Source organism: Stegostoma tigrinum, chromosome 24 (assembly GCF_030684315.1).
Source record: "Stegostoma tigrinum isolate sSteTig4 chromosome 24, sSteTig4.hap1, whole genome shotgun sequence".
Classification (NCBI taxonomy): Eukaryota; Metazoa; Chordata; class Chondrichthyes; order Orectolobiformes; family Stegostomatidae; genus Stegostoma; species Stegostoma tigrinum.
Genome location: NC_081377.1, coordinates 44,648,709 through 44,662,218, shown reverse-complemented (window position 1 = coordinate 44,662,218; position 13,510 = coordinate 44,648,709). Strand labels below are relative to the sequence as shown.

At 40.7% G+C, this 13,510-nt stretch overlaps 1 protein-coding gene across 3 annotated transcripts in view; it reads right to left on the bottom strand.

The window, feature by feature from the left end:
• Positions 1–2,897: 2,897 nt before the first annotated feature.
• LOC125465068 (digestive cysteine proteinase 2-like) overlaps positions 2,898–13,510 on the bottom strand; it is a 35,306-nt gene continuing 24,693 nt past the window's right edge. For all 3 annotated transcript variants that reach the window (XM_048558152.1, XM_048558153.1, XM_048558154.1), the window contains 3 exons: positions 12,409–12,570; positions 5,426–5,615; positions 2,898–3,435 (listed from right to left, as the gene is read on the bottom strand). In XM_048558152.1, coding sequence (XP_048414109.1) covers positions 3,248–3,435; positions 5,426–5,615; positions 12,409–12,570 — 540 coding nt within the window. In that variant the 3' untranslated portion in view covers positions 2,898–3,247. The remainder of the gene's footprint in view (positions 3,436–5,425; positions 5,616–12,408; positions 12,571–13,510) is intronic.

The following is a 13,510-nucleotide window of genomic DNA, read 5'->3' as shown; positions in this document are numbered from 1 at the left end:
CGCTGAGCAGAGACTGATAGACAAGTTCGGTACCCATGAAGACAGCCTCAACTGGGATCTTGGGTTCACGTTGCACTACAGGTGACCTCACCACATTATACACTGTCACATACACATTGCCAAACAACATACATACCTATACAGGCTCGCTCTCATAGTGTCTGAAGTACGCCCACACACTCAGTCTCTCGCTCCCCCTCACGCACGCTTGTACCCCCTCTCATTCACACACTGTCTGTCTCTGACTCTCTCGCGCACACAGACTTTCTCTCACTAGCCTAAGCTGACACAAAATTCTCCAACTGGAATTGTGTGCAGTGCAAAGGTAACGTTTCCACGTGTGAGGAACCGCTCCAAAACTTAATTTTTTTTGGTGGTACAAATCAATACAGAGGGGATTCTCATTTAAGACAACATTGAGAAGTTTTTTTTATGGATGGTGCATCTGTGGAATTCTCTACTGCAGAGGCCCTTTGAGGTTGATTTAAGAATATTCAGGGCTGAGATAGACAGACTTTAATTAGAAAAAGAGTCCAGGGTTGTGGGGACAAGCCAGGGAAGTAAAGTTGAGGATCATATAAGATCTTCACCCATGATCTTATTAATTGTCCCACTTTTGCTCCTAAACTAATGGTGTGATAGGAGTCCACTATACAGTTTGTTAATTTTATCAAAGCATATGGAGTTTCTGGCTGAGATTTTATTGAGTTATAGTGCTGTACAGCACAGAAACAAACCCTTCATTCACTCATCTGTGCTGACCAGATGTTCTCAACTGATAAAGTCCCATACGCTTGCCTTTGGCCCATATTCCTGTAAACCCTTCCTATTCGTGTACCCATACATAACCCTTTCAAATGTTGTAATTGTAAGTGCTCCACCACTTCCACTGGCAGCTCATTCTATACATGCACCGCCCTCAGGGTAGAAAAGTTGTGTCTCAAGTCCTTTTTAAGTCTTTCTCCTCGAATCTTAAATTTATGCCCTCTAATTTTGACTCCCCTATCCTGGGAAAAAAAATCTTCGCTGTTCACCTTATCTATGCCCCTCATGATTTTATAAACCTTTATAATGTCATATATAGTCTAACAGAAAGAAACTTGTTATTCACCTGTATAACCAGTAATCTACAATTAGTTGTCAGATTGTTCATTAATTTAAGAAGCATCAGTTCCCACAATAGGCTGAGAAAGTAGGTTGTTTCCATTTAGAAAAGGATAGCCTTTAATAAGGGTCCCAGAGCAGATGTTGTACCATGTTATCTTAGATTTGATGGACAAGCTGCTCTTGTTCAGTTGATCAAGTTGACTTCTGTTAGCCAATTGTTTGAATCATACATAACAGAATTCTAACAACAATTTTACATGCTGCTAAAAATGTTCGATAATGCTGCAACTCAATTTTCGCAAACTTTCTTTTTTAAATTTTTTGACAGTTTTCTACTCTGCTACAAAATAATAATGTATATGCCATTTCATAAGAGCACAATTAAATGCATATTACTGTAATGAAGTGTTTTTTGACCACTGTCTACTGGAAGATCTAGTTTTTTTAAAAAAAAACACACTAAGTACTGATGTTAAAACAAAGCTACAGAAAAAGTACCATGAAGTTCCTTAAAGGTTCAAATTGGAAAAGTACATAGGTTCAAAGGAATAGAGCTCTATCTTTCACTACAAAGGTCAAAATTCATAATGAAATATATTTGCCAATAACTATGCAACAACAGTAATAAATATTTTATAATTGCCACATCAACTAAAGGAAGGTAGAAGGCCAACAGTATTTTGTCTTTCTCTGATGAAAATGATCTTTTTTAAATTTATGCAAGGGATGTGGGTCTCACCAACAAGGAGAGCATTTATTGCTCATCCCTAATTGCTCAGAGGCAGCTAAGCGTCAACTGCATTGATTTGTTTTGATTTATTATAGTCAGATGTGCCTAAGTGCAGTGAAAAGTTTTGTTTTATGAGCAGTATAGGCAGATCATAGGTGACAGAGCAAGGCATACGAGATTATGGCTGCACAGGAGGTGCACAAACCAAGATCAACATTAATACGATCAACATTAGTTAAAATTAGTGACGTTCATTCAGCAGTCTAATAATAGCTGGGCAGAAGCTGTTCTTGAACCTGTTGATGTATATGTTCAAGCCTCAGTGTCTTCTGCCTGATAGAAGAGATTGTTGCTGTGGATCTGGAGTCACATATAGGCCAGACTGGCTATGGATGGCATTTTCCTTCCCGAAAAGGGCATTAGTAAGTCAGGTGGTTTTTTCCTGACCCTGACAACAGTTTCATAGGTATCATTAAACTCTTAATTCCAGATTTGTACTAAATTCTAAATCTACCATCTACCATGACCAGATTCACACAGGATCCCAGAACATTACCTGCATCTCTGGATTAATGTTCTAGTGATAATACCTCTAAGGCCATCAGTTTCGGTACTGCACTGAGTTTATTAATAACCATATGTGGAATTTCTGAATGAAAAATACAATAGGTCACTTTCACTAAAAGAAAGATGCAGTTCATAAGGACAATGATAAATCAACAAATGAACATATCCTCTTCTGTGAGGGATGGTCTTACTACTACATTTCTGCTTAGCTTGCTCATTTGGCTGGCCAACTGGTTTGCAATGCAGAGGATTTTAACAGCATTGATTCAAATCTTGACTTCACTCCTTACCCAAGGTATGGTGACCCTTGGGTTAAACTCACTACCAGTTAAAGAGACAGAGCAGCCCTCTGAGGCTAAGGTGACACACCTTTATGTTTTAAAATACTTGTGTTTATGTCAAAATGGCTATGTTGTTAAGCAGTAGGAATTGAAATGGAAAAACATACATTAATGTCAGAGCGTGAAGCCAGAGGTAGCTGTTAATTCCACAAATATTTATTTAATTAAAAAAAACCCATCAATACTTTATTTCTAATACATCTTATGTGTTTGTTCCATTGCTACAAATATTTCAACAACGGTAAACAAACTATTCAACACACCTGCATCAGGACATTGTTGAACAGCCCCATTATTTTATCAAAATCAAAGAAAAAGCTGTAGCAGGAGGAGCGAGCGTACGTCAAGTGAAATCGATTCACTTTCAGTAAAAGTTTACTTTGTGTGTATGCCAACATTTTCAGAATACAAAATTAAGACAATGAAATAAAACTTGTGATTACATTAGAAATGTAATCCCAGAAGATTAACAAATCAAACATTCTGTTGTCTTCATGAGTGTTCATTCAAGAACAACATAAGTTGGATCTGTAGCAATTCCGCAGTTGTTGTGTCTCATCGATATCAGAAAATATCCATCATCGCCCCAGATTGGTGACCAAGAATTTTTAATGAGCCAGTATGGTTCACCAGCAAGTGTTCCATAACCAACAGCAAGGACAGCATGATCCAGATCCATCCGTGAATTTCCTGAAATGGTAACATCATAACGCAGAGCCATGTTGAGCAACAATGATTAATCTTAAACAGAAAGTTTGCACACTGTCTACTACTTCAGATCCTCTCCTACAAAGAATTTTACTCAGAACTCAAAAGGAGATTGCTCATAATTAACTGTTTAAGAATCCTCAATCCTTCGGAAGAAGACACTCACTGATAAATCTGAAACTATTGCTGAACTAAGGCTTTGTGACAGACCACCCAATCCCAGCAGTGAACTAAAAAGTTATCCAGTAAATGGTAAGGTCCTCAGGAGCGTTGTGGAGCAGCAGGGGTACTTTAGAAACAAAATCTGCTGCATTGGTTCCACGTTTTTCTTACAAGAGAAACTTCCAATTCATGTCGTGGTACCTTGTTCTCCTGATCTCCTACCTAGAAAACCTGCATCTCAAATAACTTGGCAATTCTCTGGAATAACTCAGCTTCAGCATCCCAGCCAAAATGGCAGCAATAAGCAACATTTCAAATCAAGGTCCAATGCTTCTAGCACAAGATTATACTATAGTTGAATAAGATAGTACAGTATGCATCCCAAAACAGTGACTTTGTGACATCAAGGCAGAGAGGAAAAACTGATGAATTTGAGTGAGCAATAGCTGACTGGAGAATTTGTTGGATTTTTTTAAAAATGTGAATAGTTGTTTGGTAGTACAAAAATTGACCGTTGCTTTAAAAAAATACATCTTGTCAAAGCTTTGTGTCTTGCTCCAACTAAGACAATTTGGATGTTAAGATACTATATTCCTGTTACATTGGTATTCTTGTGAAAATAGTCCTGACAAGTGCAAGATGAAAAGCTTTGATAAAATAAGTCTTCTTTCAGCAATACCCCGAGTTTTCTGAGTACTTCTGCATTTGCCTGGAGTTTTTCAGCAATATATACCTACTGGGAATACCAATAATGTTGATGATGCAACTGGTTGCAGGAACTGGATTAGCTTAAAGAAATGGATGGCATTACATGTAGAAAAGTGGAGGTCTCCCACATCCAAACTATAATCTTAGGGGTGAGTTCATTTCGCCTTGATTGTTTGCTTAGTTTTTATTCTTCAGCAGACAAGCATATATTATCAAGCAAGATATCCACGAATCGTAAAGAGTGCGTATAGAGCTATGAGCTAAGTCTGAAGTGGCCACTGAGAGGCCTGGGAAAAACAGCAATCAGTGATGCTCTGAAACACAGTAAAGTCTGGGATCTTGCTTGGACTATGCAAGCAGTACCTAGCTGAGGTGCAAGGATTGGAGGGCAAGGAGAGGGTGGACAGAGGGAGCTTAAACTGAGGGGTAATCTCTGATTAGCATTCAAGAAAAGACTCCCCCTGCTCATTTTCACTGTTCAGCAGATTCACTGGGAAAATAACTTGCTACACAGCATTAGGTACAGTTTTCACTCTGACTGTTAAATTGTAGCAGCAGTAAAGATAATTGCTCACTTCAGGCCTCATTTGGACATGAGTAGGCTAAACACAAACTGTCAATATGTTGTGAATGTTCTATTGCGCATAAACAATTATATTAAGTTTAGCTGGACATGAAGAACAATTTATTGAGAAGGTATAAGTTCTTTTATATCCTTTCTTTTGAAATCTTGAATATTTGACTCTAGTACCCAGGCAAGTTTCTTCTACTTCCATTAACTTGTACATGAAAGTAAATTAACTTTTTTTCTCTCTCTTTCTCTCAGTGCTCCATCCTACCTATCCTCTCATTCTTTCTCCTCAATACTTTGTAGTCAAGATAAATACCACATTTTTCTGGATGCTATCAGTTCTGAAGAAGGGACATTAAACTCAAAATGTTAACTCTGCTTTTGGTCCACAGATTCTGCCAGATTTGCTGAGTTTCTGCAGTAACTTCTGTTTTGTTTCAGATTTTCAGCATCTGGAGATCTTCGTTTCATATTATTATGAAAGGAGACTACTTTCCTCAGCTTGTACAATGTGTAAGTTAAAATACTTACTACAGTTTGGCTCATAATAAACTCCATGGCTGTAAAATCTAAAGGACTTGTGTGAAGCATCCATCCCAACAGCTACTGGTCCATTTTTAAAGATGGCCATTTTTAATGCTTCTGTTCTTCCTGAAGTGACATTGACATAGCTCTTCACCTTGGCTGCGAAGACAGATTGGTTATAGTGGCAGTATCCATTCTGTAGGAAGTGAAAACAGGAATTTCAAAATAGATCATGAAGTGAAAATATAAAAACAACTTCAAACACATGTCTGGATGCAGCAGTCAGCATCTGAAGACAGAGATAATGGGAACTGCAAAAGCTGGAGAATCCGAGATAACAAAGTGTACAGCTGGATGAACACTGCAGGCCAAGCAGTATCTTAGGAGCACAAAAGCTGATGTTTTGGGTCTAGGCTCAAAACGTCAGCTTTTGTGCTCCTAAGATGCTGCTTGGCCTGCGATGTTCATCCAGCCCCACACTTTGTTAGCATCTGAAGACAAGCTGGTTGTTCCATGACACAACATATTTTCACAAGTATTGTAAAAAGTGAAGATTTTCATTTCTTGAAGTGTCATTCATTCTGTTGAAAATAAGATGCATTATCTCAACGAATATATTTGTTAAATGGAAATGAAAACAAAATGCTCAGAGAGTTTCAACAAGTGAGAAATGAAGTTAATGTTTCAGAATGACAACACGGAAGTCAGGTCTGAAGTTTCTGTTTTTATTTCAGATTTCCAAAATTTGGAGTATTTTGTTTCCATTAAAATCTATGCTGGTTGATACTTCACAAAGGATCAATTCCTCCTAGTGATCTGAGCAATCTGCCTGTGAAAAAATTCATCTGACACATCTTTTAGCAATTATTCATGGTCATGACCTTCGTGTAATAAAGTAGAAAATGAAGTTAACTGATATAAAATTGGTTCTGAAGTGACAAATCCAAGTGTAGATGCCAAGAAAAAAAAATAGAACAGAGTAGGGAAAAAAGACAAAGACAGTCTTCTCAATTCACCTCAAAAAATGTTAAACAGTGGTTTGTTAAATTACTAACTGAGTTTTCTCACAGATATCAATTAGAATTGCAGATCACTAGGTTCACCTGCAGTACTCAGGCTTTGAGGAGTTGAAGTTTATCACAAATCTGCAGTCAGCCAAAGATATTTTGAATTTTAACCAAGTTGGATGATTATCTACCGTCTCTTAGGAGCAATTCAGCAACCTGCCAAAGAGATAATGGAAACTGCATGACAAAATTTTGCAATTCATTAATTGCTCCCTGGAGAGCCCAGGTACCTTTCGATTGCCAGATATTCCACTTCCGGGATCTTGGGATTCACCACTGACTGGACTTTAACAACATTCTGGCAATAGTGCTAAAGACATGTTGCAGAACTTGCCACTCCCCTAGTCAAGACGTTCAATGTGGAAAGTTACCCAAGTATGTCCTGTACATAAAAAGCAGGATAAATCCAACCCGGTCAATTACTGTCCCATCAGTCTACTCTCATTGATCATCGGTGAAGTTATGGAAGGTGTTATCAACTGTGCTACCAAGCTGTAACTGCTTAGCAATAACCTGCTCATTGATGCCCAGTTTGGGTTCTGCCAGGGCCTCTCAGTTCCTGACCTCATTACAGCCTTGGTACAAACACAGACAAAAAAGAGCTGAATACCAGAGGTTGGGTAAGAGTGACAGCCCTTAACCTGAAGGCTGCATTCGACATAATGTGGCATCAAGGAGCCCTAGCACAACTGGAATCAATGGGTAATGGGGAAAACTCTCTGGTGGTTAGAACCATACCTGACACATAAGAAAATGGTCATGGTTGTGCGATGTCAATTGTCTCAGCTCCAGGATATCTCTGCAGGAGTTCCTCAGGGCAGTGTCCTCTGCCCACCCATCTTCAGCTGATTCATCAATAACCTTTATCCATCATAAGGTCAAAAGTGGAGATGTTCGTCAATGATTCAACACCATTTGCGACTCCTCAGACACTGAAACAGTCCTCATCCAAATGCAAAAATATCTGGACAAGATCCAGGCTTGGGCTGACAAGTCGTAAGTAACATTTGCACCGCACAAATGCCAGGCTATGACCATCACCAATAAAAGACAGTCTAACCACCACCCCTTGACATTCAATAGTGTCACCATCACTGAATCCTCCACTAACAACATCCTGCGAGTGATCACTGATCAGAAGCGCAACTGGACCCACCACAAAAACGCAGTGGCTACAAATGCAGGTCAGAGGGATAGAAATATTGCAGCGAGTAACTCACTTCCTGAGTCCTGAAAGTCTGTCTACCACATACAAGGCACAAGTCAAGTTTGATGTAATACTCCCCAACTGCCTAGATGATTACAGCCCCAACAACACTCAAGAAGCTTGACACCATCCAGGACAAAACAGCTCGCTTGATTTGCGCCACATCCACAAGCATCCTCTCCCTTCACCACTGACGCTCAATACCAGCAGTGTATACTATCTACAAGATGCACAGCAGAAATTCAAAGATCCTGAGACAGCACCTTCCAAACCCAAGACCACCTCCATCTAAAAGGTCAAGGAAGGCAGATATATAGGAACACTGCCACCTTCAAATTTCCCTCCAGGCCACTCACCATTCTGACTTGGGAATATATTCCCGTTTCTTCACTGTCACTGGGTCCAAATTATGAAATTCCCTCCCTAATAGCTTTATGGGTCAAACCACAGCAGGTGGACTGCAGCGGTTCAAGAAGGCAGCTCACTGTCACCTTCTCAAGGGAAGTAGGGATGGGCAAGAAATGCTGGCCAGCCAGTGATGCCACATCCCACAAAATGAATGTGGGCAACCATATTAAGAGTGGCTATAAAAGCAGGGCAGAAGCTGGGAAGGAGCACCTATGCTTGGTTTGCAACAAACAACAACACCTCCCAGTCACGAACCACTTCAACTCCCCCTCCCACGCCATGGATGTCATGCCCATCCTGGATCTCCTCCAGTGTCACAATGATGCCACCAGAAACTGGAGGAACAGCACCTCATATTCTGCCTTGGAACCCTACAACCCAATGGTCTCAATGTGGACTTTACTAGTTTCAAAATCTAACCCCCCCCCCCAACCCTGCCTCCTTGATCTGTCCATCTTCTCTCCCACCAATCCGCTCCTCCCTCACTGACCAACCTCCATCCCAACTCCCTACCTACACTCATTTCTACTAGTTTCATTCCTGCCTCCTTGAATTGTCGATTGTCTCTCCAGCTATCTGCTCCTCTATCCAATTTCTATCACCGCCTCCCCCTCTCTCTATTTATTTCAGAGCCCCCTTCCCTCCCCATTTCTGAAGAAGGGTCCAGACCTGAAACAACAGCTTTCCTGCTCCTCTGATGTTGCTAGGCCTGCTGTGTTCATCCAGCTCCACACCTAGTTATCATAGAAGCTGGGAATCTATAATGATTTTGTCTTTGCACTTTTGAAGAATAGACATGCTAGACTTAAAATGTTAATTCTGTTTCTCTTTCTGTATTTGCTGCTAGACCTGCTGAGTTTCTCCAACATTCTGTGCTTTTTTCAGATTTCCAGCATATGAAGTAATTTGCCATTTCACCTGTAATGATCGTCACCTCCTGATCTCTCAAAGCTTTTGTGTCAAGTTAGGAATTTTGATGGCAATTACAACAAACAGTTTTCCGAAGCAAACCCACATACTTGACAGACATTGTTTTTAACAATGCATAGCGGTTTCTGTACCTACAAACTACACAATGTACTACAGTAGTTCACCAATGTTATCCTGATAGTGCTTCTCTTCATTGTAGTGTTTATCTCCTTCAGATCAAAGACCAATCTGACCTGGATACATGTGCAGCTGCAACTCCATCAGAACTGGGTTGATAACCCTAAATTTGCAACTGATGAAATCAAGGTGCCATCTTCATTGTAAAGAATACAGTGGTTTAAGAAAGCCTACCATTGCTTGCTCAAAGCATCAAGGTTAGCACCTCCTAAGAAAATTTTGAATATACCAATTTCTGACTAAGAGAAATGGTCCTCATTGGGTGTATTTTGTGCAGGAGATGCATGCCTAGAGGTGCCTTGCCCACCACCCCCACCCTAACCCCTACATTATGGAAGGTTAGTAGGCACCAAAATTAGCAATTCACATATCAAGCGTGACGAACTAAAGATCAACTGAGCTTCTTAGAAGTTCAATCGGCTCCAATAACACATCGTGCCCACCATAAAATTGCTGGCTTGGGCAGCTGAGTGACAGTGGGATTCACAACTATTTTTTTAAGGTGTTTTTAAAAAGGTGGGGAATTGTTGGAGGGCACCACTTGCCCATTAGGAAACCATTCGTGAGAAGATGGCAACCGATTTCCTTCCCACCGGATCATTATTTAAAGACTACTCTCCATACCTTGTCCACCTTCTTAAGTTGGCAGAATCCCACAGTCCCTAGCCAAGACTTACCTGTGTAGCAGCCAGGAGGCTGCTAAAACAGATAGAATGCTAACTTGGCCAAACAGCAAGGGATGCTGGGTACATTAGCCAAGTAAAACTGATATGACAAAATCCACACAGCAGACACAGTGGAAACACAGCAGCCAGGTGCTGGTGTAAAGCCAACAGTCACCCTGGGCAGACATACCCCCAAAAACTTAAAACTTACCCATTAAACAGAGGGCCCAGACAGAAAGGCACTGGGTTTTGCTGCACAAAGAAACTGACAGCAGCATGCCATCCAAGCGACTGACTATTTAAAACTATTAAGTGTATCTCCCCAATTGGCCGGGGCTACACAAAGTTCCAGAAAACTATCTAAAAAGGTAGAAAAACAGGCTTCACCTGCAGACCTCTCTCTTGGAATCTGCTGAGGCTCTCTGAGGACATCAACGTGGCAAGAGGCAGAGAACAGCTGACTATCCAAACAGAGAGAGAGAGAGAGAGAATGCAGCTTTGCAGAGCTAGAGAAAGTGTGACTGTGTAAATCTACAAGAGACTTGAGAAGTGTTGCAACCTTAAGGGGGTCAAATAGGATTAGCAATAGTACGTTTAGTCTTAAAGGTTATTGTAACTTTGTTCCTAATAAAGTTGGCACTGTTTTGCATTGGTACTGATCATGTTGCTTTGACTGGTGTTATGGAATGCTTGGGCAAACTTACTCGTAACATTTGGGTCAAAATTATGTAACTTATTTAAGGAAGCACTCGACAACACCTCAGTCTGGGATCCTTGAAGCTGGAGCTGATGGCCAATCAGATTGGGGCCTGCAGCTCCCAAGAGGTGGAACTCTTTCCCAATAAGAGGCAGAGACCCTTAGATGTTCATTCAGCCCTTCCACAACACTTTACTGTCACAGAGCAGGCTTTTAACCAACTAGTCAGCTGACCATTGACTTTTCTCCCACCCTACTCCCTGCTCAATAATACTGCTTAGAAAGTAAACTATAATATTATTTTTAGTGTTAAATACTAGAACAAATACTTAGCCTTTAAAAAAGGCAGCAAAATACTTCAGTAAAAGCTCACAGACATGATGAGTTAATTAAGTATTACATAATCATTAAATTCAATTTCACCTTCCTTAATGTTTAGAATCTCACTGTAAATCGAGTAAACAGTGTTTCTTCAAAGATGAGACAACAAAGTGTGGAGCTGGATGAACGCAGCAGGCCAAGCAGCAACTTAGGAGCACAAAAGCTGATGTTTCAGGCCTACAACTTTCCTCAGAAAACGGGGATGGGGAGAGGGTTCTGAAATAAATAGGGAGAGAGGGGGAGGCAGACCAAAGATGGATAGAGAAGATAGGTGGAGAGGAGAGTACAGATGGGGAGGTAGGGAGGGGACAGGTCAGTCTGGGGAGGATGGACAGGTCAAGGGGGCAGGATGAGGTTTGTAGGTAGGAAATGGAAGTGCGGCTTGAGGTAGGAGGAGGAGATAGGTGAGAGGAAGAACAGGTTAAGGAGGTGGGGACGAGCTGGGCTGGTTTTGGGATGCAGTGTGGGGAGGGGCGATTTTGAAGCTGGTGAAATCCACATTGATACCATTGGGCTGCAGGGTTCCCAAGCGGAATATGAGTTGCTGTTCCTGCAACCTTCAGGTGGCATCATTATGGCACTGCAGGAGGCCCAGGATGGACATGTCATCTAAGGAATGGGAGTGGGAGGGGGAGTTGAAATGGTTCGCGACTGGGAGGTGTAAGTTGTTTATTGCGAACCGAGCAGAGGTGTTCTGCAAAGCGGTCCCCAAGCCTCCGCTCGGTTTCCCTAATGTAGAGGAAACCACACTGGGTACAGCAGATGCAGTATACCACGTTGGCAGATGTACAGGTGAACATCTGCTTGATGTGGAAAGTCTTCTTTTCCAATTTTAATGTGCAAAATATTTACACCAAGGTGCTCATGCACAGTGAAACCAGGGTACATAAAATTAGACAGCTGAGTTTTCATCTTGCTGCTTAAAAAGTGAGATCAGTTAGATGTACAGGCCTAACAAAAATCTGAATTTCCAGATACAAGGTTTCAGATCTGGATTTTCAAGGTGTCCAAGTTGTTTCAGTGAACGAGATAGCAGGAACTACAGATGCTGGAGAATCTGAGATAACAAGGCGTAGAGCTCGATGAATACAGCAAGCCAAGCAGCATCAGAGGAGCAGGAAGGCTGATGTTTCAGGCCAAGACCCTTCTTCAGAAAATTTCTAGGCATGAAACATCAGCCTTCCTGCTCCTCTGATGCTGCCTGGTCTGCTGTGTTCATCTAGCTCTACACCTTGTAATCTCTGTTTCAGTGCACTGTTGCTTTTGATACTATTTGCCAAAAAACAAACTCATCAGAAACTGCTTGAATTGTCTGTTCCAGAGAACCGTGGAAGCTCAATATTTTGTTGGGGAAAATGTGAGTAAAAGGCATTGAAACTTTGGATCAGCCATGATCATATTAAATGGTGCAGCAAGCTCGATGGGCTGAATGGCCTACTCTTGCTCTTAATACTCACCTGTCCCAGGTAAGAACCATATGAATCTGCAGTTGCAATTCCACCATGTTTGATGACCCATTCAAACGCCCGCCATTCTTCCCCTCCATCACAAGCAGCATTTCCAAAACCCCATGTACAATCGAGTAACACTTGTTGAGAAAGCGGGACTAAAATTCCTGTCTGAAGATAAACATAATCCAAGTTTACAACAGCAATGGTGTTAAGGATCAAAAAAGATCAAATACTCATTGTCTATGTTAACAAACTGATTTGGAGACCATGAAGGTTTGATTTCATCTGTAAACTAAATACAAGGGCTTAATAGATTTTTAAAGAAAAAAATATTCAATAAAAAGTAGTCTCTGACCATTTATCGCTTTTCAATTGTTAAATAACTTCCACAGAAAGGAGAAACTAGAGCAGTCAAAGTGTGATTGAAAATGCAGTCTGTTTTTGTAAAATGGAAATTTAAAGCTTTTATAGATAATTTCACACCTTCTTTCTATAATATTTACTCAAAGACAGGCTTAGAAGTACCAGTGCATAAGTGCCAATTTTCTGTCTGCAATAATGTCACTAGATTTAAGGAAGATAATTTCACAATGGTCTTCTTGAAATGTTGAGAGAGTCATTACGTCCAATGGCACTTTCAAACTAGGCAAAGCTAAATTGGTCAAATCTTTCCCTGCCTCTTGAGTATTAGGCCTCAGTAAGGTTTACTCTGCACAACTCTGTTGAGGACAATGTTCATCAATTTTGAATTGAGATAACTTTGTCCTCAGGTCTTTGGCTCCATGCAAAACAGTTGCTTGTGCAAATTCCATTATTCTTGTTCAAATGTTAATCCCAGTCTCTCCGTGTTTATCTATTCATAATAAAAGGCAATGAAAAACAAGTAATTATGCTTAACAAGATGCACTATACAAATGAATCCCCTCTTTTTGTTTGCAAAAATTGGTGGTATCTCTCAATGGCTAGCTTCTTTCTATTTGTAAATCAGAACCAGCTCACACAGATGAGATGCAAGTCAACAGTACACTGTGAAAGAAAGAAGCTGGATTTTAGAGCCCAGCCCTGACTAGGCAGCTTTTTGGCAATGTGCTGCGGGCATGTACCTGAT